This window comes from Malania oleifera, chromosome 8, assembly GCF_029873635.1.
Source record: "Malania oleifera isolate guangnan ecotype guangnan chromosome 8, ASM2987363v1, whole genome shotgun sequence".
Classification (NCBI taxonomy): domain Eukaryota; kingdom Viridiplantae; phylum Streptophyta; class Magnoliopsida; order Santalales; family Ximeniaceae; genus Malania; species Malania oleifera.
The window spans coordinates 28,468,155-28,496,024 of record NC_080424.1 but is presented as its reverse complement, the minus strand read 5'-3'; the positions used below and the strand labels follow the sequence as shown (position 1 = coordinate 28,496,024).

The 27,870-nt window shown below is 36.1% G+C and overlaps 2 protein-coding genes across 4 annotated transcripts in view; one reads left to right on the top strand and one right to left on the bottom strand.

The window, feature by feature from the left end:
• LOC131161952 (F-box protein 7) overlaps positions 1 to 9,388 on the bottom strand; it is a 39,181-nt gene extending 29,793 nt beyond the window's left edge. The window contains exons 1-5 of one of the 2 annotated variants that reach the window (XM_058118006.1): positions 9,219 to 9,388; positions 8,760 to 8,846; positions 8,464 to 8,576; positions 1,557 to 1,673; positions 1,377 to 1,473 (exon numbers count right to left, since the gene is read on the bottom strand). In XM_058118006.1, coding sequence (XP_057973989.1) covers positions 1,377 to 1,473; positions 1,557 to 1,673; positions 8,464 to 8,576; positions 8,760 to 8,846; positions 9,219 to 9,228 — 424 coding nt within the window. In that variant the 5' untranslated portion in view covers positions 9,229 to 9,388. Of the gene's footprint in view, positions 1 to 1,376; positions 1,474 to 1,556; positions 1,674 to 8,463; positions 8,577 to 8,759; positions 8,850 to 9,218 lie in introns of both variants that reach the window. The other variant, XM_058118005.1, reaches the window with a different exon arrangement.
• A 9,265-nt stretch (positions 9,389 to 18,653) lies between these two features.
• On the top strand, positions 18,654 to 26,477 carry LOC131161463 (BTB/POZ domain-containing protein At1g21780). Of its 2 annotated transcripts, none has more exons than XM_058117241.1 (4): positions 18,654 to 18,954; positions 19,059 to 19,201; positions 25,052 to 25,167; positions 25,575 to 26,477. In XM_058117241.1, exons 1-4 carry the CDS (start codon positions 18,758 to 18,760, stop codon positions 26,178 to 26,180), a joined length of 1,062 nt encoding a protein of 353 aa, XP_057973224.1. In that variant the 5' UTR covers positions 18,654 to 18,757; the 3' UTR covers positions 26,181 to 26,477. The 2 variants fall into 2 exon arrangements, with proteins under 2 accessions (XP_057973224.1, XP_057973223.1); XM_058117240.1 differs by having other exon boundaries at positions 18,690 to 18,954; positions 19,044 to 19,201.
• The last annotated feature ends 1,393 nt before the right edge of the window (positions 26,478 to 27,870 follow it).

Sequence of the window (27,870 nt, the reverse complement as noted above, 5' to 3'; positions counted from 1 at the left end):
GTTGGGCCTTGGACACCTTTTAAAACTGGGGGGCTTTTGGGCTTTTCAGTACTGGGCCACAGGTTTGTTTTAAAAGGGATGGGCTTCTAAGCTTAATTTAAAAGGAAGGGCTATTGGGCTTCTGGGTTTATTTTAAAAAGGATTGGGCTTCTGGGCTTATTTCAGAGTGGGGCTTCTAGGATTAGGTTAGCTTGTGGGTCTGGGGACTTGGACAATTGGCTTGAGGGTTAGATCAGTAAGTGGGCTCACCGGTTGAGGTGTGTCAGTAGGCTCTGCGTGCCTACCTACATGGGAGGTGTTCCCTTCCTTTTTCTAACTAAGTACTTATAATGTTTATAACTATGGAAGAAGAAAACCAAAAACAGCCATACTAACCTTGTGTCTTCTACTCCTTCAGGTCTTCTTATCCCTGCATTCTCCTCTTTATGTGCTCTTACTCCTCTGCTTGGGTTGTTCTTTGGGCTAGACTTATGTCCCCTCTGGTTGGTAGGGAAGCCTTCGAGTTGCAGGGCAATGGGCTTCGCAATCCTCTTCTGTCAGAGGGGTAGGATTTCACCCTTCTTTTCTCTAGGGTTTTACCCTCGAGACTTCACTAGCCAATCCTCTCTCTCTGATTTCTCTCTTTTTTCATGTCCTCTACCCTCTGTGAAGGCCCCTAATTATAGGGTTGGGGCCTCAGCCAAGATAGGCAATAGACTGAACCTTCCTTTTCCAGTAGCTTCCTTTTATACAATTTTTGCACGTGCTTTCCTTTCTATAGCAAGAAATCTCATCCTTCTTGCGATTTGTGCCGATTCCCTTTCTTTATGGGTCCTTGGGTGAAGAGTGGGATGGGATACATGTCAATCTTAAGATTTTCTCCAATTAATTACAGAATCACTCAAATTTTGCTCCCTTTACTGCTTGATTTCTTTCTATTTTTGGATGCAGGTACCCACGAAGATGCTTTGGGATATTTTGTGCAGTGTGCGGAATTTTTGTTTTGCCCCCCTGTATTTTAAGTATTTCTTCGGTGATGTATTTCCATGCATCGTATTCCCCTGTATTCCTACCCTTGTATTCATTTCCCTGTATTTTCTTTATTCCAGATGTATTTTCTGTATTTTGGCCTTTATGTATTTGTAAAAAAATGAAAATGAATAAAAAAATGTTATTTAAAAAAGGGCCCGTTTAAAATCGGGTGTCTACATCCTTCATCTATTGAAAGCAAGGTAGAATTTAAATAGAATTCAGCAGAAATTTCCAAGGTCTATCACTTTAAACAAAACTTTCAATATAAGCATACCGGGATAAATACTCTATGGAAAGTACAAAACCAACATATACATATTACATTCAATGATTTAACAAGTAAAATTTGTACAAGATCCTCTTACCATCAGTACGGATTCTTGGTCTTAAAAGCCACATTTTTCTCCATGAACACTCATATTTTGACTGTAAAATCTTATAATTTTCCACTACTCCAGCCAACTGCACAAAGGTGATCATAATTTTAATCTTGAATCATTAACATACATAAGCAATAAAGAGTCCATAAACAATACAGGATTCACCTGCCAAGCCTTTAAGCATGCATAGCGCCAAAACACAGGGTTACGGATTGTATATCTCCACTTTCGACAAACACAAGATGCCCTCCCTAAATCATATGGAGACATTTTTGCAAAGACCTGCATAAGATTATGCATTATGGTGATTTACAATATATATATATATATATATATATATATACCTACAAATGGGAGTGTTTTTCTAAGGAAGATCATCCATTCTGTTCAATAATGATGTTGCACAACATGTCTAGGCAAAACATAATAAACAACATTCGCATTTTTTCAGCCATAGGGTTTCCTATAATAGGATAGGAGACAAACACTACATTACATATCTCAGTCAAAAGAAAATTACCCAATAATAGTTCCAGTAAGCATAGTTTTAAGAGCAGAGATCTCAAAATGACCTTGACCCTTCAGAATTTTTTTCAATGAAGCGGGTCCACATTCTTCGGGTGAGCTGCTTCTATTTTTTAAAAGCTAAAGCAAGGTACAAGGCATTTGGTAACTTACTTTTTGAGTTTTTAAAAAATAAACTATCACCACTGTCAGAAAGTTTTTAAAAGCCAAGAATTATAAGCTTTCAAAAGAAAATGCTAATTTTCTTCAATGAATTGTCCTATTATATGGATATCATTATCTAATTTTTTTTTTTTGATCAGTAAATGATAAATTATATTGATCAAATGGATATGTACAGAAACTCTGGCATACCCGAGAGGAAGGAAGCAAAACTTCCATTGACAAAATGAACACTATTACATCAAAACCTGGGAATTCCCAAGGCAAAAACCATCAACTAACTAAAAATAATCAAAACCAAAACTAAAATGCAATAAAAAATATCTTAGAACTCAAATCATCACTAGACAGAAAGCCATAAAAATGATGGATATCCAAACCAGGAGGAATCAAGGCGCAACACCCTCCAACAAGAAAAGCCACATGTCGAAGAGAAGCATGAAATCTTTAAGTAGCCCTCCAGCTTGAAGTGGACTATCAACTTGGTTAGTACACCATCCACAATGAGAAAGAAGACCAGGCCCAAGATGAAGACTAACTTCAAGACATCAAGAAACTCCAACCTCCTCAGAGTATTCCGAAAACCCAATGAGATAAGAAAGAAAAAGAAAATAAAAGGAATGAAAATGGGAAGAAAGAAAGGGGAAATCAGGAAACAACTCTCTTTTTTTTTTTTTTTTTTGTGTCCGAGTTTACTACCAATTGTTAATCAAACGCCAATCCAAAAGAGAACAAGTCCCTTCAACCAAGAATCCAATAGCAGCACCTCATACTGAATAAGACCCCAACACTTCATCTAACAAACTGACCTTCACTGTTCACACCAGAGTCCAGCAGCTCAAAGCAGATCTTCCATATTGAACATGATCCACTAAAAATGAGACACCAACTTCCAGCACAACCAGATTAAAACTGCAACCCAACACAGCGACATCAACAGAGGATAATACATTCAGCCTTGTATTAAACCTGAAACTAGGAACTTAAGAATCCTTCTTCACAACCCCAGAGACATAGTAGCCTGGAGAGTCATTACAGATCAACAGAGCACAGCATAACTCAACCAAAATAAACATCAAAAAATCAGCAGATTAGGCAAGCAGGCTGAGCCAAAGTAAAGCAGGCAGTAAGCATCAACCACTGGAGACACCTAAAACAGAAACTATTACTCCAGCCCCTACAGTAGGCCAACTCCTGAATATTCCTACCATTACAACTCAAAACCATTCCTAAAATCAGAAAAGATCACTCACATTCTGCTGGTTCCCAGGTTTTTACAAACCTGGGAAATCTGTCGAATACAGTTCTGTATGTATGCATTTGAATGACTCGAACAATGGCTTCTAAAGGGGTAACCTTACCTTCAAATATCTTCTTATTTCTGAAGTGCCATAAATAATACACTGTGGCAGCAAAACAAACTTTTTTAGCCACTGATTGAACCCCCGTACCTCTAGCTTCTTTATGCATCCATTTTAGAGAAGCCTTAAGTGTGGTTAAAGCTCTTGTGATGCCCAACCAACTCCTCAGGTGACCCCAAACTGCCGCTGAAAAAGTGCATTTAAAAAAGAGATGGTCTATTGTTTCCTCCTCCCTATTACAAAAGCAACAAGAATGGTTAATCCCTTCCACATGAATATTGTCAGTAGTAGCTAGTCTACCTTTTGCACCAAGCCAGAGAATAAAGGAGTGTTTCGGAGTGCAACCATTCATCCATACAACATTAAACCACGGAACCTTACTTCCTTTCCTTCACCAGAAATGATAGACTTCTGAACACGAGATTTTGTCACCAATCACCCATTTCCTTAACTGAAAGTCGGCTTCTTGTTGGTCTCTGCAATGTAGCAGTACATTATTCTTAAGTTCAATGATCATCTTAAACAAAGGAGAGTCCTCATGTTTAGAAGAAGCCTCCCAAATGTTACAGCCTCTCAAATAATTCTGATTTATCCATTTCACCCATAGAGAATCTTTTTTATCATGAATATTCCACAACGCTTTAATAAGGATAGCTTTATTCCATGTTTTGAGATCAAAAACTCCCAATCCCCCTTCGTCTTTTGGTAAACACACATCCTTCCAGGCCACTAAGGGTCTCTTTCTATCACCCCATAAAAACACCCTACACAGCTTAATAATGTACTCTCTGACAGATCTGGGAATGGGAAAAATTGAGAGCCAAAAGCACTAACTGAATTGATTAACTCTAATTTCCCAGCATAGGAGATAGAATTCTTCGGCCAAGCACCAATATTATTGGATATCTTACTAATTAGTGAAGAATAATGCATTGCATTCAACCTAGTTGATGCTAGAGGGATGCCCAAATAACGAAAGGGGAATTCACCACGAGAAAAACCAGTTAGCTCCATAATTTCATCAAGATCATTATCTCTAATACCTGCAGTAAAAATATTGAATTTCAGTTTATTAGCTTCAAGACCAGAACACTCTGAGAATTTCCTCAAGCAGTCCATGATCAACCGAACCGAGGAAATATCCCCCCTCGAAAACAAAACCAAATCATCTGCGAAGGCTAGGTGAGAAATCTTCAATTCCTGACATTTTGGGTGGAAGTGAAATTCAGGGTAAGCTTCCAGAGATTTTAACAATCTAGAAAGGTATTCCATGCAAATTACAAATAAAATAGGGGAAAGAGGATCCCCTTGTCTGAGTCCCTTTTTGCCTTCAAAAAATCCATAGCAACTCCCATTTAGAGCTATAGAGAAGGATGTTGAAGTAATGCACTGCATAACCCAATTAATCATTCTTTCATGAAAATTTAGTTGTTCAAGCATCTCCTTGAGAAATTTCCAAGAAATAGAATCATAAGCTTTCTTTAAATCTATCTTCAACATGCATCTAGGAGATATTCTCTTCCGAGCATATTTTCTAACCAATTCCTGCACAAGGTATATATTCTCAATCATGCTCCTTTATCCCACAAATGCAGACTGCGCAGGGTTCACAATTTGGCCAAGGCAAGGAGAAATTCTATTGGCAATGATTTTAGATATAGCTTTGAAAATTACATTGCAACATGATATAGGTCTGAAATCTTGGACTGAGGAGGCATGAGAAGATTTTGGAATAAGGGCAATAGCTGTATGGTTTAATTGTTTAAGCAAGTTACCATTCCTGAAAAATTCTTGCACTGCACGTGTGACCTCCTTACCAAGAATACCCCAAGATTTCTTAAAGAAACACGAAGTAAATCCATCTGGACCTGGAGATTTTTCATTTCCAATACCGAAGATGGCATTTTTAATCTCCTCTTCTGTAATAGGAAGAATCATCTGCTGAGCTAGTTCATTACTTAGGGATTGGCATTGGCCAATAATTTGGGGATCCACAGGAGTGCATTCAACCTCAGTCCCAAGGAGATTCTTATAATAATTAATGAATTCCTCTGCCACTTGATCCTGGGAAGTAGTAGGATCCCCATTATCTTTGATAAGTGAAACAATATGATTTCTTTTTACATGCCTCCTCATCAAAGAATGAAAAAAGGAGGTATTTTTGTCACTGTTCATTTGATACTTAATTTTCGCCTGCTGACTTAAGAAACTCCTGTTTGCTTCAGCTAGCTTCATGGCCCTGTCCCTCTTTATCTCAGCTTGCATCTGGAACCCCAAGTCCTCAGGAGAGTTGTGTAATTTTTCTTGAAGTTCCAACAGCTCTTCATTAGCTTTTTCTGCTCTTGTAGAAATATGAGAAAAGTGTAGTGCATTCAAATTCTTTAGAGGGGACTTCATGGCCTGCAATTTCTTCACCAGCCGAAACATTTTACATCCTCTGAATTTAATTCCCCACCCTTTTTTAACAGTCTCCATAAAGTCATAGTGATCTGTCCACATGTTGAAGAATTTAAATGGCCTTCTCCCCATGCCATTACTATCAAACAAAGAAACCAGACAGTTAGAGTGATCTGACAATATACCTGGAAGCTGAAAGTTAGCATGAACACCCAAATTAGTCTGGTTCCATTCATTATTAACCAACACTCTATCGAGCTGGCACCAAGTCTTCCCATTTGACCAAGTTAGAAAGCAGCCAGAAGAATTAATATCCATTAATCCAGTTTCCATAAAGCACTCTCTGATATCCCTAGTTTCATATGCTGTAACAGGAACACCATTCAATTTCTCATCTGAGTTTAGCACATTATTAAAATCACCCATGACAATCCAAGGATGACAGCAATCCATACCAGTTTGAACAAGGTTCCTCCACAACTCTCTTCTGTTGACTATAGTGTGAAAGCCATACACAAAACTAACTCGAAAATCATTTAAAGTAGTTAGACATTTAACACTGCAATGAATTACCTGAGCACTGTACTCAATAGCTTGAAGTTGAATCTTTTGAGGGTTCCATAGCACCAAAATTCTCCCTGCTCTATGAAGACTGAAATTATTTATTTGATGCCAATGCTGAAAATAACTCTCAAAAGACAAAATAAGCTTTGAACTTCCTCGAAAAATATTTTGATCATGAAAGACAAAATGGGGGAGCTGCACACAGCAAAGGGGCGCTGCGCCCAGCCGAGCACAGGGAAAAACTAAAAGAAAAAACCCTCTGTTGAGCTTCTTCCTCTTCTCCTTCTTCTTCTTCTTCACGATCTTCATCAGATTATCAAGAGTATTCATACTCAGTTTGGTTTCTAAGAGACCCAAAACATCTACTTTATTCTTCCGAATGAAGTCCAGTACTCCATTCTGCTTCAGAGCCTTATTAAAGCCTCTGATATTCCAAAATGCCATCTTCATTTTCCACATTGGGGAAGAAGGTCCCCGTCCCTTTTAGGCTTCCAAACTTGTTCTCCTCTTTGTCTTATGGTGGCCCCTACACTCATAGATCTTTTTTTTATTCTCCTTACAATACCTGAACCACCTGCATTTTGTGTCTTGGCCAGAGTTTTTTGGTACTCTGTTCTAGATAGATTAGCATGTTGTCCCTCAAGTCCAGAGCTTTGATCTTGGGCTATTTCCTTTCCTTTATTCTTTTTGTTGTCCCTCAAATCAGCTTCAGTATCAACCAGTTTTTCTTTACCTTTAGAAGATTTGCTCTTACCATCATCATCAGTTTTCATTGCATCAGATCCATCTCCACCCTTCTTATTGTTTTTAATTTCCTTGTCTAGTACTGCATTAACTGGGATATTATTTATCTCTTTTATCTGCATCATTTTTGGGTTATTTGTAAAGACTTGAATCCATGTTTCTTCCTTTGATTCCTTTGCATTATTTGTAAAGACTTGAATCCATGCACATGCACAGGACAGCCTAAAACTTTTATAATTGCATGGAACATGGCGCAATATAGCACCTGCTATGACATCAAAACTACGTGCTATACAATACTGAGTTTATAGAACTGAATAAAGTAATGGTGAAACAGAATTTGTTTTCTGATGAGTATATAAAGTTTCAATCAAATGCAACCAGCTTTGAGCAGGAGATAAATAGTTACAAAACTAAATTTATTTTCTGTATAATTACATGCAAACATTGCTCTTCGCTATTCCAAGTAGCATTGTTAACACTCATCTTGTGTCAGCTCCACAAGCCTCAACTCATAATGCACAATCCTAAATGTGATACAATTTCCATTCTAGAACATTAAAGTTATTGAACAAAAAATATTTTGCTATCTATTTTGTTATTCTTTCTTTGCAACACAAGTATATAAAAATTATGGATTGAAACCTAAAAATAATGATAATTTGTAGGACAAAGAAGAGGCAATAGCACATCACAGTGTGCAGTTAGTAAAGAAAAAAACATTGGTGCGTGCCTTGCATAGACAGAATTCATACTGTAAATATTAAACCAGTATGCATTTGTTAGATTTATTCTCTTACATCTAAAGTAGCATACCAGATGCCAACTAAGTAACTCAAATGATTTTAACAAAATGATCCCACATTCATGACAACATTGATTTTTTTTACACCCTAATCACCCAATAATATCAGAGTCAGTTGCTGCCCTATAACACCTCTCTCTTTCTCCCCCACAAAACCCAAAAGCTAAAAGCTCCAGATTGTTCGCTGGTCAATATAACAGAATATTTGAGCCACAGGTCCTCAGAAGCTGTGGAACAAATAACAATTAAAGCATAGGTTGATGTAAAGAAGATGCAATCCAATTTTCATACTTTTCATGAGAACATAACATTCTTTCTTAGAGGAGTGAAATGGGAAAAAAAAAAGGAAAAAGGACAATTGAATTAAAATTACCAGCTAACAAATTTCCATCATGATAATAAGAAGTTGAATTATAATTAGTAGCTAAAAATTTGACTTCACGATAACAAGTATTTTCCAACAGCATAGATTATTACAATGAGTTCACACGTATCAAGTTCATAAAAACAATACCTCGAAGAGCAACTCATCAGGCAAGCACCTGTGTATGAGTGCTGGATCAACAAATGGTTTACTACTTGTGCTTCCAAAAGGCGCAACAGGTCTAATTCTAACTCCATAAAGATCTGGAAAAGTAAACTCCCAAATACAGTAAGAAACACTCAAGTTCTAGTTTCCAAAAAACATTAAATTTCACATATAAAACGACCACGCAATAGGGCATAAAAACGCATAGAGTGTAGGAAATAAAATTTTAAGAAAATTATTTTAAAAAAAAAAAAGACGCCAACACACAATAGGAACATTACCAAGCCAGGGTCTTTTCGTAATAAAAAGCTCCGGTTTCCTCAGCCGCAAAACGGATTCGAGTTCGGCTGGAATTGATAAGCCAAAATCTGTTACAAAGTGGTAATTGGTTTAAATCATAATAAGCACACTCAAAACGACAACATGTGCTGCCAGAAATAATGTAAAAAGAAAATTGTCTACAAGATTGGCCTATCAGCAGGAATTCATATCTAACTTTGCAGAACTTTGAATCCCAGAAAAATAATCGCATTTGTTGAATATATATTGATACCCAGATGGTAAACTCCCATGAACCTATCAACTTCATGAAAATACCAGCGGGGTTTCAAACAAAAAGTGCATAATCCCTTTTCATAGGTTTCCCCGAGAATCCAGGCGATGAAAGGATGAATCTGTACGAGGAAATATTGATGGATTCGTAGAAATGGGCGGGCAGGTTTTGCAATTCAGAGATTTACCTGAATTCATGGATTTGTCGAAGCTAACATCTCCAATGTTCTCCGGAAGATTTGGGACTTGGGAATGGTAAGAAGATTAAGAAAACGCGAACACCAGCTGCGAGGAGACCGGCCAATGAAATGGCGCGCCTATGGGGTCATCAAGCGGGTGCGATTTAAGGTGATGTGGGTTTTAATTTTTGAATGGAAAACATTTTTTTATTTTTTTTTAAATTACAGAAATATAAATATCTTATTTTTTTTATTTTATAACATTTGTTTAAAAAATTATAAACTAAAAAATATTTTGATACTATTTACTTATAGAAAATAACTTTATTTTTTATTTTTTAAGTAATTATAAGGACATCACCCTAGTTGTTTTTTAAATTTTTAAAAATTTGTTTAGGAAAATTAGAAAATATCTTTTCATTATTTTATAAATTTTTATTTCTTATTCAAGTTGGAAAAAATTGAAAAACGGGTGTGATTTTGTAATTTTTTTAAAATCAAAAATAAAAAAATAAAATTTACTTTTCAAAACTAAACAAATTCTTTATTTATTGTCTATGGTTTTAATACAAATCTTCAAAAACTAAAAAATATGTTGCATTTTTTTAATCATTTGAGAAATTAAAATTGAAAAAAAATAATAATTTTCCACAATTAAATGACCCTTAAATTTTATAAATTTTAAATTTTATAAATTTATGTGTTAAAAAATTAGAAAATTATGGAACCTTTACTTATAAGTTCTTTTTTTCCTTCATTATTTTAAATTCCCTATATATATTATATATTATGTATATAATTTTTTATGTCAAAGGTCCACCATACTTAGTAAAAGAATAAATCTAACTAGAGGTATTTGATCTTCACTTGAACTTGGTCAATAATAATCCCATATATTGTTAGCTTTTAGCTAACAATAGTAATTAAACACAATTGTAACTACCATATACCAAGTTTGGTACATCCATTTTTCATTTCTAACTAAACTATAATCGCTATTCATATATATCCTCTTCACTGACTATATATAATGAGTTCTTTAACAATAGGGAGACATGAGGATCAAATAAGAGAAAGGATGATGGAATAGAAAAAAAAAAAAAAAAAAAGGAAAGATTTATTGAAAGAAGAATTATGAAGAAAGGTGTCTATAAAATGTTTTTTTGCTACTGGTATTTTTTTGCTCTAAGCAAATTTGTGTATCCAAACTTCTTTCCTTAACTCGAAATTACTTCTGAAGGGCACGTAATTATTGGATATAGGATGCACGGCGAAATAAGTAGAACACAATAAGTAAATGAAACACAACTAAAAAAATAAGAAACAACAAGAATTAACATGAGAATTAACGAGGTTCGACAAAACCTACATCCACGGAATCAATTGGCATAAGAATTTCACTAAGAAATTTGTGAGTACACACTACACTTCACACTGATCTCTCTTTTGTCTCAAAATATGCCTAGAACAACATATTTATTGACCCCTTGGAGGTTTCCGTCCAATTACCCAACCACTCCAACGTTCCAATTCAAAATTCAAATTCTTTCTCATAGCCTAGATGCTCTCGTCGACAAGAACAGGGCACTCATTGACAAGACACAGAAGACCACTCGTCGACTAGTATGGCCACTCGTAGACAAGTTTTCAGATTTCTGATTTCCTACTCTCGGTATCTCAGAGCCTCTGAACTCTTGGATCTCTCGATATCTACTTGTCGACGAGTCCCTGTTGTGCAGCACCACTTACTCCATATGTTTTTCTTCTTCCTTTGTTTATGAGCCCTAAGTATAAGAACCACACATACAAATACAACAATCTTCACCTTAACGATTATATGCCCCTTAGGAGAATCCAAAAAACATATCTGACTGCTCCACCTTGAACTTTGAACGCTCAGTTGGGTTTGTCTCCCTTCTATCACTTATAGACATAGAGTAATTTCAAGTGATGCTTGAAATTTTCACTAGTGACCGACTTTGTCAAAATATTCGCTGCATTTTCAGACGTGTGAACCTTCTCCAATACAAGCTCACCTGAAGTAATCAACTCTTGAACCTTATGGAACCTCGCATCAATATGTTTGGTTCTAGCATGATACACTTGATTCTTCGCTACATAAATAGCACTCTGACTGTCACAATGCAACACAACCCCGTCTTGCTATAAGCCCAACTCTTTGACCAAACTGGTAAGTCATAAGGCTTCCTTTACAGTTTCGGCAACTGTCATATACTCAGTTTCAGTTGTAGACAATGCTACCAGAGATTGAACCATGGATCTCCAACATATAGGTCCTCCTACAAGGGTAAAGACATAACCCGTTGTAGACCTTCTGTCATCCATATCCCCTGCATAATTAGCATCTACAAACCCCATAACTGAAGGACTACCCTGTTGCTTGCTGAACATGATGTCATAATTCGATGTACCTCATAAGTATCTAAAATCCACTTGATGGCTTCCCAATGTTGTCTTCTTGGATTAGAGAGAAACTTACTCACCACACTTATAGCATGTGCCAAATCTGGTCTCATACACACCATGGCGTACATTAAACTCCCCATGGTGCTAGCGTAGGAGACCTTTGACATGTCTCAGATATCCTCATCCGTACTTAGGTAATCTGCAGTAGACAACTTAAAATGACTCGTTAGAGGTGCACACACCGGCTTTACATCAGTCATGCTAAATCTCTTAAACACCTTATGCACATAACCGCCCTGAGATAGTCATAACCTCCCTGCAGTTTTGTCCTAGAGAATCTTCATCACAAGTATCTTCTTGGCTGAACCAAGATCTTTCATGTCAAACTCTTTATGCAACAGTCCTTTTAATTGATTTACCTCAGTTAAATCTTTTGCAACTATCAACATGCCATCGACGTACAATAACAAGAAAATAAGAGAACCATCATTAAGCTTGTTCACATATACCCAGCAATCATACTCACACTTTTTTGTAGCCAATCTTGATCATGTAGGAATCAAATCTTTTATACCATTGCCTTGGAGACTGTGTTAACCCGTAAAGAGATTTTTTCAACTTGTAAACTAAGTTTTCTTTCCCTGGTTCACTGAATCCCTCTGGCTGTAAATCCGTTCCTCCAAGTCACCATGAAGAAACGACGTATTCACATCCATTTGTTCCAAATAAAGATCATAATGGGCTACCAACCTCAACATTATCCTAATAAAAGTATGTCGGACCACAGGTGAAAATATCTCATCATAGTTTATTCCCTTATTTTGTGAATACCCTTTTGCATTAACTGTGCCTTGAATTTTTCTCCTTCATTTTATGAAATTACTTCCTTCTTCCTATATACCCATTTGTAACCTAACGGTCTCTTTCTATCTGGAAGCTCCACCAAATCCCAAGTTTGATTCTTATGTAGTGATTCTATCTCCTAAATCATTACACCCATCCATCTATCTTTCTCCTCGCGTGCACTGCCTCTTGAAACGTAGTTAGATCATTGCAATTGGTTAGAAAAGCATAAGACATTAACCCTTCAAACCCATACCTTGGTGGTGGTCTGATAGTGTATCTGGATCTCCGTATGGGAAGATTGTAAACTTGTTGGTTTTCCGAGTTGGAACTCCCTGCAACTAATGAACCATGATCATTGACGTTGCCCTGAGCTTCCAACTCTACCTGCACAACATGTTCATCATTGTCCCAACTTTTTGACTCCTATTTTTGTTCATCACAATCTTGAGTACGCTTCACCATAACCTTCTCATCAAATACTATATCTCTACTGATCACCACCTTGTTTTCCACTGAATCCCACAACTTGTACTAGGGGTGAGTATAATTCGAGGAAAACCTAATTAACCGACCGAAATTGGTCGGTTTGGTTTGGTTAAAAAATTCAATTCGATCGGTTCGATTATGCTTTCCAATATTTTGGTGAATCGGGTTTCGGTTCGGTGAATAGAGAATATTAATTCTGTTAACCGATTAACCGATTTATGAATTAATTAAATTTTAAATATAAATTAGTAAATTAAAATCCGATTATTCAGTTATTCCCTCTCATACTCTCAGTCTCACACTCTCACTGCTCTCAGAAGTTAGAACTCATAAGGCCCTCACTGCCTTTCTCTCGCTCACCCAAGCTCGGTCCTCTGCACCACCAGGCACCATCTTCACACGATGCCTTCGTCTGTGTCCATCACCATCGCCGTCGCCATCGTCGTCGCTGGCCATCATCACCAACACAGTCATTGCTCTTTGAAGTCGGAAGGCCCTCACTGAGTCACTGCCTCTCTCTCTCTCACCCGAGCTCACTGCTCCGCACCACCATCTTCACGCACTGCCATCGCCTGCACCCATTGCCATTGCCATCACCAGCCATCGTCACCAGCACACAAGCTCCCTTTCATTCTCATTTTTCTTCTCTCGTGCACAGACCAGTTCACCGAGAACCACCCCCGACTCCTCCTTATCGGTGTCAAGCTCACTCGAGCTCAATCGTCTCCCTGACCACCTCTCCTCCACATCAGTCTAGAATCTGGATACACCTTCCCGGCTTCCCCCCCTTCCCTTATTTCTCGGTTAAATTCGGTTAACCAAATTACCCAAAAAATAAATTTGGTCGGGTTCAGTTCGGTGAGGCCCAACAGTTCGGTTCGTTCGGTTAGTAGTATTATTTAACCAAAATTTTTGGTTAATTTGGTTAATTAACCGAATTTGGCCGAACCGACCGTTTGCTCACCCATAACTTGTACCCCTTCACACCCTTATGATATCCCAAAAAGATGCAACGCCAAGATTTTGGGTCAAGCTTAGACCTTTCCTCACTAGACACATGAACGTAGGTTGGACACTCGAATACCTTCAATTCGGAGTAGTCTACTACATTTCTTGTCCATACCTCTTCAGTCACTTTACCTTCTAGTGATGCCCTTAGTGATCGATTTATCAAAAAACAAGTCATACTAACTACCTCAGCTCAGAATTTCTTCGGTAGCCCTGCATTTAATTTGAGACACCGAGCTATTTCAGTAAGAGTCTGGTTCATCATTTCAGTCACACCATTTTGCTGAGGTGTCCAGCGAATGGTAAAGTGTCTCTTAATGCCCTACTGCTCACAAAACTTTGTAAACTGAGAATTAGTATACTCAGTCCCATTGTCTGACCTCGGATATTTGATTCTCCTCCCCGTCTAGTTTTCCACTTCAACTTTCCACAACTTGAACTTGGCAAACGTATTAGACTTGTGCCGCATGAAGTATACCTAGACTTTTCATGAATAATCGTCAACAAAACTCATATAATACACATGTCCTCCTCTTGATGCTACTCTAACCAAACCCTAAACATCGGAATGCACATAATCAAGAATACATTTCGTCTTGTGAACAGCTGACTTGAATTTTGCCCTATTTTGTTTTCCAAGAACACAAATCTTGCAAAAGTCCAGCTGACATGATTTCATACTTTTCAAGAGTTTCCTCTTCTATAGTTCCTTTATACCATGTTCCTCCACATGCCCAAGACGCATATGCCATAAGGCGGTCTCATTAGATTCAGTATCTACGGCTGCAGCTCCACCCACAATAGTAATCCCCTGCAATGTGTAGATATTCCCATATAGCTTTTACCCTTTCATCACCGTCAGATTATCTTTCCATATTTTTATAACCCTACCTTCAGAATTATAATTAAAATCATTAAAATCCAAGGTGCCAAGTGTTATCAAACTCTTCCTTAACTCCGGTATATGTATTACATTGCTCAAGGTTCTCATAGCACCATCAAACATTTTTATCTTAACATTTCCTATGCCAATGATCTTATAAGAAACATTATTACCCATAAGAACTAAACTTTAATTTACTAACCTGTAGGTGTTGAACCACTCCTTGTTTGGAGTCATATGGTAAGAACATGCTTAGTCAAGTATTCATGAGTCCGTAAGGTTATCCGACCCTAGGAAATCGAAAGAACATCACCATCACTGCAAACTGAATCTCTTTCTTGAACTGCATTCGCTAATTTTGAAATCTCCTTATACTTTTTAGCATTTCCTTTCTTCTAATCCGGACACTCCAATTTCACATGCCCCTTTTAACACCGGATATCCTTTTTCTTCTTCGATTGACTATGGGATTTTTGACTTTACCCACTTTTAAACTTTCCTTTGTCATGCTCATTGTTACCTTTCACCACAAGTCTTTCTCTTTCATCACATATTTTTAGCCTTTGATGAAAATTGAATAAGGCACTTGTCACCTCTTCTAAATCAAGAGTCTCTTTTCCCCATGTAAGAGTGAAACTAGATTTTCATAGGTATGAGTTGATGGTAAGAAGTTTAGTAACATCAAAGTCTTATCATCTTCATCAAACTTAACATCAACCCGCATCAAATCGCTTATGATCTGATTAAAGGCATTGATATGTTGATCTAAGTTTGAACCTTCAACCATCTTAAGCCAATAAAGATGCTGCTTAGGAAAAAGTTTATCATTGAGTGATTTGGACATGTACTGGCTTTCTAACTTTCGCCATACAGCTATTGGAGAATCCTCCTCCATCACATGATAGAGCACTTCGTCGGCCAAACACAAGCGTATTGTAGAAGTGGCATTTGCTTCCAATTCTTTCCAAGTTGCATCATCCATTCCATCCGGTTGAACATGTTGACTTTTTGAGTCTCATCCCTGTTTTGATGCTGACAAAGTACATGTTTCTTATGTGTGTTTCTTAGCATGTGAATAGGTCAATTAATTCAACACACACATAAGGAAACAAATATGGAAGCTTGCAGGACTTAAAGCCTATACAATTAGGCGCATTCCATGAAGTTAGAAGAGTAAATAAGAAGACATATTTGATTTTATTTGAACTGCATTTAAGTTTTTAATATTATTTAGTCTGTAATAATGTATGCATCTGCATGATATAGTTGAATGCTTAGATGGTCATAGTTTGACCTTAGGAGACCTTACCTTTCAAAGACAAATTTTTTTCTAAAAGATTAAAATCATACAAAAGGTTTAAAAATAATTAAGGGTCAAATTTGAATTTTTGAAACCTTAAAATAGGTCAATGTATTTTTGTCAAACCTTAGGGTATGTTAGTATTTTTTACTCCTCCAAAAAATTGTGTTTGTAGACACCACCCTAACACACAAAGTGAGGGAATTAGGACCTTTTAAAAATTACTTTGGTTAATTAAACTAAGTATTGTAATTTAATCTCGCATGTTTAATTTTAATTGGTGTAGATTTTTAAAATTTATAAAACCTTTTTATTTAAATGCTATAATAAGAAATTATAAAAAATTATTTAAATTTTAAAATAAAAAATTAACTAATATTTGTATATTTAACTTATGAAAATTGTAATTATAATATAATTTTGTGTGCCCTATATTATTAAAATATTATTTGTTTCTACTAGTAGAATATAAAAAGAGTTTTAATATAAATTGTGATTAATTTTGTATGCCTTATTGTGTTACTATCACAAACTTATATGATAATGAGAAAAGTATTGACTTGTGTCAAGGGTACCATAACCGATGGTATGTTCTATTCATCAAAAGGTGATTGCAAACTTATTGGCTATTCAAATAGTGATTGGGGAAGAGATTTTGATGAAATAAAAAAATACGACTGGATTCACATTCTTCATGGGAGATACAACATTTACATGGTCATAAAAAAAGAAACCCATCGTAACGCTGTCATCATGTGAAGCTGAGTATGTTGTTGCCAACTCAACTGTTTGTCATGGTATATCGATCATGAATGTACTGAAGTATCTGAGATTTCTTCAAAATGACCCCACAGAAGTCTACATCGACAATCGATCAGCGATTGCACTTGCAAAGAATCCAGTATTCCATGAAAGAAGCAAGATATTGATACTCAATATCATTTTATCAGGGAGCATGTCAAGAAGAAAGAAATGAAATTGATATCTTGCAGAACGTATGATTAGATTGTTGACATTTTCACGAAACTACTCAAGCATGATATTTTTGCAATAATGAAGACAATGCTTGAAATGACAAAACCAGAAGAGTCAAGTTTAAGGGGGTATGTTGAAAATTAAACTTGACTAGAGTCGTCGACAGCCGCATCAACCAGCCGCTTCTATTGACATTGGAGATCAGCGGCCACCAACTCTTCACCAACTTCAGCCCACCATTGTTGATTATAATCTTCACTTATCGTCAGATGCTTTGTTATAAATAGATATGCGTGTGTGTGTAATGTAATGTGTGGTGTAGAGAGAGACATTAACTAGTGAGAAGAGAGATTAGTGTATTTTGAATTCCTCTGTAATTTTTCAGATTGAAATCAATTGAGTGTTTATTTTGCAAAATTGAGTGTAATCTTCACTGAGTTTCAATTACAATCAGTGATTGAGGGAGTCACCTCCACCCATCAATTCCCATTCCTAAATCCCTTTTCGACTCCCCTCTTCCCTCTTCCTTCTTCCCTCTTGGCCTCTTCTCTTCCCTCTTCGAGAGCTCGAGTGATCAAGTGCTAGTCTTTGACTTTTGCTCTTCCCTTTTGGCCTCTTCCCTTCCCTCTTCAAGTGATCGAAATTCGAGTCTTTAGCTCTTGCTCTTCCCTTCGTTCGTAGAAATGCAGAATAGCAATTCCCTCTTCGCTTCCCTCTTCGAGACCTCCAGTTGCACAGAACCGTTCATATTCCTATGTGCAAACCAAAATCTGGGATGGATCTAGCGCAAAAGGAGCATAAAACACGAAACTGTCGGGATGGGCAATGACTACAAGCTACTTTTGATTTACCTAATAGGTGATGTCGAACTTGTCGTACATGAAATGCATAATGATGCAAGTCTTGCCCACAGATTGGTCCCATAAGAAGACGAGCTTGTATTTTGCAAAAGCAGAGACCGGAGCCATGGATTAGATCTACCAGAAAACAAGAGAGAGACAAATCGGACTGGTGAGTGACTAGAATTGCTGTGGCAGGTAACGATCTACTCTCTGACGAGGTAATTTCTGATTCAATTGATCTTTTTGTAGATTGAGAGGGGGGGACTCTACATCAATCATATTTTATTTTTCATAATGAATTTTAATTTTATTTAGTTAAATTTGATTAACTGAATTATCTAAAAATTCAATTCAATCAGGTACGGTTCGGTTAAAACAATCAATTCGGTTGGTTCGATTAGGGATTGAGGATTAACCGAAAATTTTGATTAATTCGTTAAATTAGCCAAATTTGGCCGATCATTTGCACATCCCAAATCCGAGGATCCACGGTGAGAAAATGTTGCCAACCAATTTCGTCTACCCTCGGGAGAACGAGTCTACACTGCATCCAAACACTCCGTAGCGCCTGCCTTTGCCACGTGTAAGTAAACAAAAGCCCCTGTCCTTGCCGCGGACAGCGACCCGCAAAATCCTAAAGGCGGTTAGAACGTCCTATTACACCAGTACCCTTATACAAAAAAAAACTACAATACCAACCTCCTCTTCAGTAGAAAAATACGCCGAGGATATCTATGTAATTCAGTCATCGCCGGACTTTCTCTGTCCCAAGACTTCAACAATGACTGTCTATTTTTCTTGTCTTTCCCTTGCAGGACAGGTTGTGGAATACTTGGAAGGGCGGGGGAGAGGGAGTGACGGAGATATGTGCGATTCGAAGGTTGAGACGATCTCCAGACTTGTTCAATGGAGGATCGAGAACTTTGGGCCTTGCTCTTACAAGAAGTCTGACCCCTTCAAGATCGGTCTTTGGAACTGGTAATTGTTGAATTCTCTCCATTTCTGTTTCTGTCTCTAAATCCAACTCTTTTCTTTGTATATTTCTGTTTTGGTGAGTTTGATATTAGGATCGAACTAGCCAGGCACTTGTCTGTGGAGAAGAATCGGCATATGCACATAAAGCTATTCCCGGAACCATCGAGAATGTCCAAGGAGCAGCCTCCGATTGCAAGTTTCATTCTTCGAGTGAATACAGGACCTGGTCGCAAACCGTACATCTCCCCGAGTATGCTTCGTAATTACTGCAGTTTTCTTTTATTTTACTTTGTCAGTAAGGAACTGCTTAATTAGCTTCTCGGCTTTGTGGATTTTCCCCCATTTTAGCTGAATTCAGTGTATTTTTTGGCTTTAAAGCATCACAATTATGTTTCTTTCTCTCTTGGTAATTTCGTGTTATGTTCAATGATCTTATAATTTGCTCGTGCTGCCTTGGGAGTATGGAGTTGGAATTTTGGATTTGACTTTGTGTGGAATTACACAAAATTCGATATAATTTTGTATTGCATTTTTTCCAAAATCCACACATTCCAAATTGATGGTTCAAACCCCATGCTCCCAATGCTGTGTGTACTATGTGTAAATTGGATGTACAGTGTGTAAGTTGGACACAATCTACATGAAAGAAGTGAACTAGAGAGTCTTGTAGAGGTCCAAAAATTTGTTTGTATCGAAAAAATCAAGTGAAAAATAATAAATAAAAAAAATAAAGCGGAATATTGAACTTAATGCTGGCAAAATTAGCAGAGGGGCAGGATAAGGTGGATTAAATGATAATCATTCAAACCTGAGCAAAACCTACTTAGATTTTGCTTTTCAATTGAATTCTTGAACCTGATCCCAACTAGCTAGTTAACTGCAAGTCTGCTCATAGTCTGATCAAAAGACAGTGCTGCACAGAACTTCTGCCTGCCAACACATGGAATGATGTTGTTTCCACATTGCAAACTATTTATTCTGCAGTCCTCACTAAAGGAGTGGACTGACTAAATCATGTTCCTGACTCCTTGGTCTGTCTTTATTCCGGCAACAGGTTTCTCTAGGTACTATTTTCTTTTCAATGAGAGTTTATATATGATGTAAAATGAGGGGCACAATGTTACAACAGGCAGCAGCAGGAGGTTCTCTTTAGTGCATGCAGTAATCTGCTGATTGTTGCTTGCACTAAGTACAAGTAAAACAAAGAAAATGCCAAAGCAAGGGCAAATTGATTAATTTATGCATAGATCACATTATGTTTCTTATAACGATTCCCAAAAAAATTTCCTCTTTTCTTATGATTGTTTCCAGAAGATTTTTGTATCTTATATTCCTATTTGTTCAGTCTAAGCATTTACATATACTAGTAAATATGTTAAAGTGGTAATTTAACAATATATACCTAAAATATTAAGAATTATAAAATATAAAGTGGTAATACAATAATATATATCTAGATTTATTAAGAATTATAAAATATTTTTATATTTTATAATTCTTAATATTTTAGGTATATATTGTTAAATTACCACTTTACCTAAAAGCTTAAATTGTTAGAATGTGGGCCAATAATGTAGATCAAGCCTTTACACTCATTGGCACATGCAACCCAATAGCACGTGGAGAGATACACACATGATAGATAACACTCATTATAGGGAGTACAAAAATTTTTTAAACACCACATAATAAACAGGACCTTCTAATAATTAACTCTAATACCATGTTAAATTACCACTTTACCTAAAAGCTTTAGCTATTAAGCTATGGGTACACAATGTATATCAAGCCTTTGACAAATTAATAAAGTTTATATATATTTAAAACAAATTAATAATGTATTGTTGAAATTTAGTTTACAAATATTATAGCATAAATATTTAAAGTTATTTATGAAAAATTATCTTTTGTTTAGAACTATAAAATACAAACATAGACACGAGATACTGGATGACACCACGTAGATACTGAGACAAGAAAATTATTTAAATATATAGGATATTATATTATAGGAATGCTCTAAATAAAATTATGCAAAATATTAAATTTTAGTGTTGATATATCATTGTCGATAAAAAAAGTTAATAAATACATATAATTTTTATTATGATTTAAAAAAAAAATCTCAATAGATGACTTTTTCTAGTGAGAATATTAATAAATTTATTGTGATTTTTAATTGTGATTTTCCTACCTCTAATCTCTATAATAATTTCTTTTCTATTTACTTGACGATCAAAATGGGTCTTTAAATTTCAAATTTTATTATTCAATCATTTTTTTTCTAAATTTTTTTTTTCCAGAAGTTATATTAATATTTATCTAAATGATGTTAGATGCTTCACAATAAATTTTCCAAGACTTAGTGGAATTTACTTATTTTATTTTAGATATAATTCTTCTTTATTATTTAGAGTACTGTAGCATTATTTATTTTTAGCTAAAATCAATTTTTTAGGTTCAAATCCTCGAACCTATTTAAAATAAAAACTTTAAATGCAAATTTATTTATTTTTTCTTGAATTTAATTTTTTCTTTAAGTGCTTTGTTTTACTTTTAAAAGATACTGATATTTTTAGTTTACAAAATTATTTACCTTATACGTACTTATATATGATTTGTATATATATTGTTAGTTTATTTATTTTGCCCGACTGAAATTTTTTAGGTTTAAAATGTTTAACTAGTCCAAAATAGATTTTATGAATGTAATTTTATCTAATTTTGATTGAAATTACTTTCTTTTAGGAAAATTTTGTCTTATTTTTAAAATTTAAGGATATTTTTCATAAATTATTTATCTTAATTGTACTTCTATTGATTTACAGTATAGATATAGATGTAGATATGTATATATAGTGTTAGTTTATTTTATCTTTTAACCAAATGAAAGTTTTTTTTCTTTTTAACACTCAAGCAATAACATATAGTCATTCTAAATGTGTTTTTATTTAATTTTGGTTTAATTACTTTATATTACATAAATTTTATTTCTTTTGGAAAATATCTAGTCTTAGTTTCAAATATAATGATATTTTTGTGCACAAAATGATTTACGCTATTTACACTTTTATATATAGTATAAAAATGTATTTCTTTTAGGAATTTTTAGTTTTAAAAGGTTAAGATACTTTTATCCACAAATTAATTTACATTATTCCTACTTCTATATATAGTGTAGAAATTTACTTATATTAGAAAATTTTTGTGCCACTTAAAATACCAGAATAATTTTGTCCACAAAAATGATTTACATTATTTGTACTTTTTTTTTAACATAGTATAGATTTGTTTTATAGGCAATTAGTCAGCTCAAGATTGACATATGTAAATCTGATAATGAACCAAGTTTGTTTTAGTTCTCTATAGCTACTATTTGAGTTGGGCCCAATTTCACTTCTTAAAAACAAACAATTGAGCGGGTTGTAGCAGGCATACTGCACCAGAGACATCATAACCTTCAGCATGGATAACCAATGGATTGATAATGGCTGAAGGAAAAGCCATTTACTCCATGATCTAGTGCCACCGCGCTCCTAGCCCTCATAATACATGCCACACCCCCTCCCCCCCCCCCCCCCCCCGGGGGCCCGAAATTTCTTGATGAGCTCTGCCCATTGGCCACATCAGTCATGCCCTTGAGTGTTTTTTTTTTTTTTTTCAATATTCTATAATATGAATGTAGTTGATAATTTTTTTTTTTTTTAAAGAAGGGCGAGACCTCCATTAATTTATTGATAAACCCTCACTTTTGGCAGAAGAATACCGTGGTTACAAGATATTTGAAGGGAGAAACAAAAGACAAACCTTTAAAGGCCTCCCAAATAACAACATCAACATCCAGCCAAAATAAGATTACAAAACCAATCAAATCAAAATAAAATAAGGACCTACAAAACAAATATCACGCAACAAAACAAACAAAAGATAAATAACATAAAACATAGACCAAAACCAACATGAAATGCACAATTGATTTGTGCATGAATTATGCACATATTTTAACTGGTGCATAATTTTAACTAACAGATCCTGGTCATGTGTATCCTCATTTTAGCAAAATGGATGCATCTTCGTGTGCTTGTGTCGATATCATGTCGTATCCATTAACATGTCGATATTGGCACATTTAGTATCAAAGCCACCCTAGAGGGACTGTTATGTGGGTGGATCCTATACAGATTTGTAGGTCCGACACAAGCGTGAGCCACCCTGACAAGGGCATTATAGATCAAACTGGAAAGTTTGTCAGAGTCCTACATTGGACGTGAACTAGGGAGATCCTGGTCTGTTTAGTCTTCAAGAATTTTATTGGGCAAAACCACAAGCTCAATGGACCAAAGTGCACAATATCTCCTTGGAGTTGGGCCGAGACCATTACATTACTGACATGGGACACAATGCAACATGACACCAACATGGTGATGCAGTGATTTTGGGAAAATGAGGATACAATGCGGCTGGGTTATGTTACTTAATTAGTAGAAAAGTATAAATATTTAGGTATGTTTTTCCTTTTAGATGACAAATATTGAGGCAAATTTAATTTAAAATGAACATCATTCATGCATAATTATGAACTGCATAATCATTAATTACATTCATATTAGAGGACTCAAGAAACAGTCTTCATCTACTGAAAAATCATCAAGGCTTCCAAGCTAAATACCAAAACATTTGTCCAAGTATAAATCTTTCATCAGAAAATAAAGAACGCAAACAAATATCATCCATTTATTACAAAGAAACAAACAAATGAAAGAAAGTTGAGCAACTAAGCAAGAGAGCAGCGAGGCAGTGACCCCTCTCATAAGTTCCATAATCATCCATCATTCATTTTAGAACAAATAGACAAAATGGGCACTGACCATTGGCAAATTCCCGAACTGACAGTCTGGCTGGGGGTGGGGTGTGGAGAAATGGAGAGAGAGGAGTAGGAAAGGAGGAAGGGAAAGAGGAGGGAATGGAGTGGAATCCATGGAGTTACCGCTGGGCTCAAAGTCAAATGAAGTAGGAAGAACCTTCGTCCTTTGAAAGTTCAAGGCTGGGAGGTCCAGCAAAGCAGCAAGAAGGCAGGAAGAGGCACACGCTAGACAATTGGAGGCTAGCGCTAGGGCTTTGAGTCTTTGTATCCCTCTGCTCTCTCTATCTCTGCGTGCCGGAGACATGTTCAGGATGTCCAAAAATGTTTCTGAAAATATAAATGCTGAAATTAATTTCTGACACGTGTTAGACATGTACCCTGCCATGTCGAGAGTGAGTCAGTGTCCAACATATGTTAAATATTGACATTTTAGCCCCTTATAGGTGTCATGTTTCCCGGTTTTGATTTATTGGCTTGTTAATATTTTGATAATTTTTTTGATTGGTTTTTGTTAAAACATGATATATGTTTTTGGCCCACAATCTAACAACTTAAGCTTTTAGTAAATTAGTAATCTAACATGGTATTGGAGCTGGTTACCAAGAGGTCCTGGGTTCTAATCTTGTTGCTTGCGTTGATTGCATGGTGTTTAAAAAAATTATTGTATTCCCTATAATGGGTGTTATTTAGCCTTTGTTTATCTCTTCTCATGTTATCAGGCTGCACATGCAGGTGATTGTTAAATACATTGTTGGTCTGTAACCTAACAGCTTAAGATTTTAGGTAAAGTCGTAATCTATCACCTCTAATTGCTGGTCGCTATGAATCATATGAAAACAACCACTTTATCTAAAAGCTTAAACTGTTAGGCTGTGGGCTGACAATGTATGTCAAGCTTTAACAAATAATTTTTTGGGTCTATCCTTAGAAGTGGATGGGCAAATTGTTGAGACAAGGGTTGCTGAGTTAAACATTAGTGGTTTTTATGATTGCCATTTTTTGTACTTTTTGTACTTTCGCAATATAGTTATCCCTGCGCACTGAAAATAAGAGGATAGAGAGATAGAAGTCAAGTTGGATTTTGCATTGACCACTTTTACATGGGTTACAGCAGAAAACAATTTTTTTTTATCTACCTGGCCAATGAAAATCTCAATATGACGCATATGTACTGTGTTTACATAGTATGCAGTTGTATATGGATCATGGATGTCCACTGACACCTTCATGCTGCAGTTCACGAGAGACTGCTTAGGACCAGTGAAGACTTTCTCTGGCCCATTGATTCTACCTTTCTTGGTCGCTTCATTATTGATGTTGAGTTTCTGGACCTGAAGATCTGCCCATTGAATGTGAGTTGCTTAAGAAAATCATCATAAACGTGGCATGATGGTGATATTAAAATGTCGATTTTGAACAATTTATGGTTTTTTCCATACTGTGCTCTAAAATGCAAGGCAAATTTGCTTTAGAAAAAAATATAAAGCACCTTTCTGGCCGCAAATGCATGACAAAAAGTTTCATTGCAAGCTACAACAAATTGTCTCGCATTAGAAATTTATTAAATATCTAATAACAATGTTTTCCTTACATTTCTATGAAGCAAATTCCCGGAAAAAAATATGTTGTAAAGTGACATGCCTAGCAACAGCATGCTTGCTCCTAGGACTATATAGCGGTTACTTATGCATCTTTAAACACCAACTGTGGTTGGCTGGTGATTGTTAAGCTTATGTTTAGTTTGCCTGTTAAATCTCAGGGTGGGGAAGCTAGTTCTATATGGCCCAGTGATGGAATGATGCAATCCCTAGCGACCCAAAGTACTCTTCAATGCCTGTCTCGCATGCTGAATGAATCCATCCATTCTGATGTCACCATTAACACGACTGATGGCACTCTAAAAGCTCATAAAGCCGTTTTGTCTGCAAGCTCTCCCGTGTTTGAAAGCATGTTCCTCCATGACCTTAAGGAGAAAGAGTCGTCCACAATTATCATAGAAGACATGTCTTTAGAAGCTTGCGCAGCCCTTCTTAATTACTTATATGGAACTATAAAACAAGAGGATTTCTGGAAGCATCGGCTTGCATTGCTGGCTGCAGCAAACAAGTATGGCATTTCAAACCTAAAAGATTCATGCGAGGAAAACCTCCTGGAAGACATCAACTCTAGTAATGCCCTTGAGAGGCTGCAGGTGGCCTGGCTTTACCAGCTGAACAAGCTAAAGAAAGGATGCCTAATGTACTTGTTTGATTTTGGCAAGATCTACGATCTTAGAGAAGAAATTAATAATTTTTTCAGGCAAGCAGACAGGGAGCTGATGCTGGAAATGTTTCAGGAGTTGCTTACGGTTTGGAAGCCAACATAGATCATTAGTATTCTGTGTGGGCGGTTAATGCGGCATTCTGCCCTGCTTTTGTCAATCTCTGGAGGTTGTAGAGGATCAGAAATATGCTGTATAAATTTCCTTTGTGCTGTTTAAAAGTGGTTTCAGTTGGAGTGCTCAGTATTTGTACTGTTTGAAAGAGACACGAAGGCTCATGTACAGGGGGTCGAGCAGTTTGCTTTATAATCACCTTCCTTACCTTACTTCGAAGCCCAGATGGCAGGACCCATATATTAAAATGGTGATCAAAGGAGGACAAAATTGATATGGTTGTTCAAATTGGCTGCTGTATTATTATTATTATTATTATTATAAGGGGAAAAAATTGAGCAGTTCCATTTATTCAAGGGCAAATGTTGGATATTTCTGATCATGTGGCGCGGGTGTAGGGTTAGAACAGTCGAAAACATCACTTGAGACACACGGTTGGGATCCCCGTAGTGGATAATGATCCTTTCCTTGTGTCACTAGAGCAAATAAACTGTTTGAAACATAAAGATTCCAAGAGGCAAAATTTTGAAAGAATATTCATCAAGATTTGTAAGTCATTAAGCTTGAATGATCATAACATGCAAAAAAAATTTTTATCCTTCCATGGGAAAATTGCGAAGGTTAGAAACCAGAGCAAATAAACTGTTGCTTATTTGAGCCAAAGTTTAATTTTAGCCTTGTTAGGTGTTTGCTCCGAATCTTACTCGTTAACTTTTAGCCTTGCTTGGTGTCGCGCCCCTCGGGGTTCATAGGAAGGTGTTCGTTTCGAATCTTAATTGTTATATTTATAACTTGTGTCATTCGATTATTATTTTTACTATAACCTGTTGCTTGTCTATAAGTAGGCAAGCCATGTGACTTTCTTAGATTCACACAACAATGGGGAAGAGTCTAGAGCCTTATTTATTTATTTTTTACAAAAAAGAAATTTGATTCATAGTCTCTCTAACCATCCATTCATCCCAAACTTATTCTACTACCATTCTCTCTTACTTCCTCTCATCATTCCTTGATTAATTCTTTGCATCTTCCCACCACCATACGTCATGATCAAATTCAGTCAACCTTTTATCATACTTTTCAATTTACATGCATGCTTGATATGTTATGTTAGTGTGAGGGGCAGTAGAAGGAGTAGGAGTAGACCTAAAATAACTTGAGAGGAGATAGTGAGTAAAGATTTAATATCCTTGAATCTATCAAAAGAAATGGTCCATGATCATATAAATTAGCGAAAAAGGATTCATATAGTCGACCCCACTTAGTGGGACTAAGGCTTAGTGTTGTTGTTGTTGTGTTATGTTAGTGCATGTTTCGTATTGGGTTCAATGACAGTTATGTGTTTATGTGTTGTTCGTGGATGCGCAGCGAAAGCATTTTTCACACATGACTTAATCAACGAACAACTAATGCAATCACTCAATGATAAACAATACTAAAGAAGCACACATTCAGTAATGAGAAGAATGAAAGCATAATCAAAAGACATAAGATTTATGTGGTTTGACAATTTTTCTATGTCCACGAGAGCAACAACTATGATTCTCATTATGAACAATGTCAAGCTTACATTAGGGTTACAAAACATTGACTATATATGAACCCTAAACATACATGAACCTAAGAATCCTATCTAAACCATCCCTATAATGATCCTCAAAGGAAAAATCTCCGTCCTACC

What these genes read in the sequence shown, in the direction of transcription:
- LOC131161463 (XM_058117240.1), top strand. Translation starts at nt 18,758, where the DNA reads ATGACTGTCTATTTTTCTTGTCTTTCCCTTGCAGGACAGGTTGTGGAA. An exon ending in AAGATCGGTCTTTGGAACTG is followed by an intron (nt 18,955 to 19,043) that starts GTAATTGTTGAA and finishes GTTTGATATTAG; the next exon opens with GATCGAACTAGCCAGGCACT. An exon ending in CAAACCGTACATCTCCCCGA is followed by an intron (nt 19,202 to 25,051) that starts GTATGCTTCGTA and finishes TTCATGCTGCAG; the next exon opens with TTCACGAGAGACTGCTTAGG.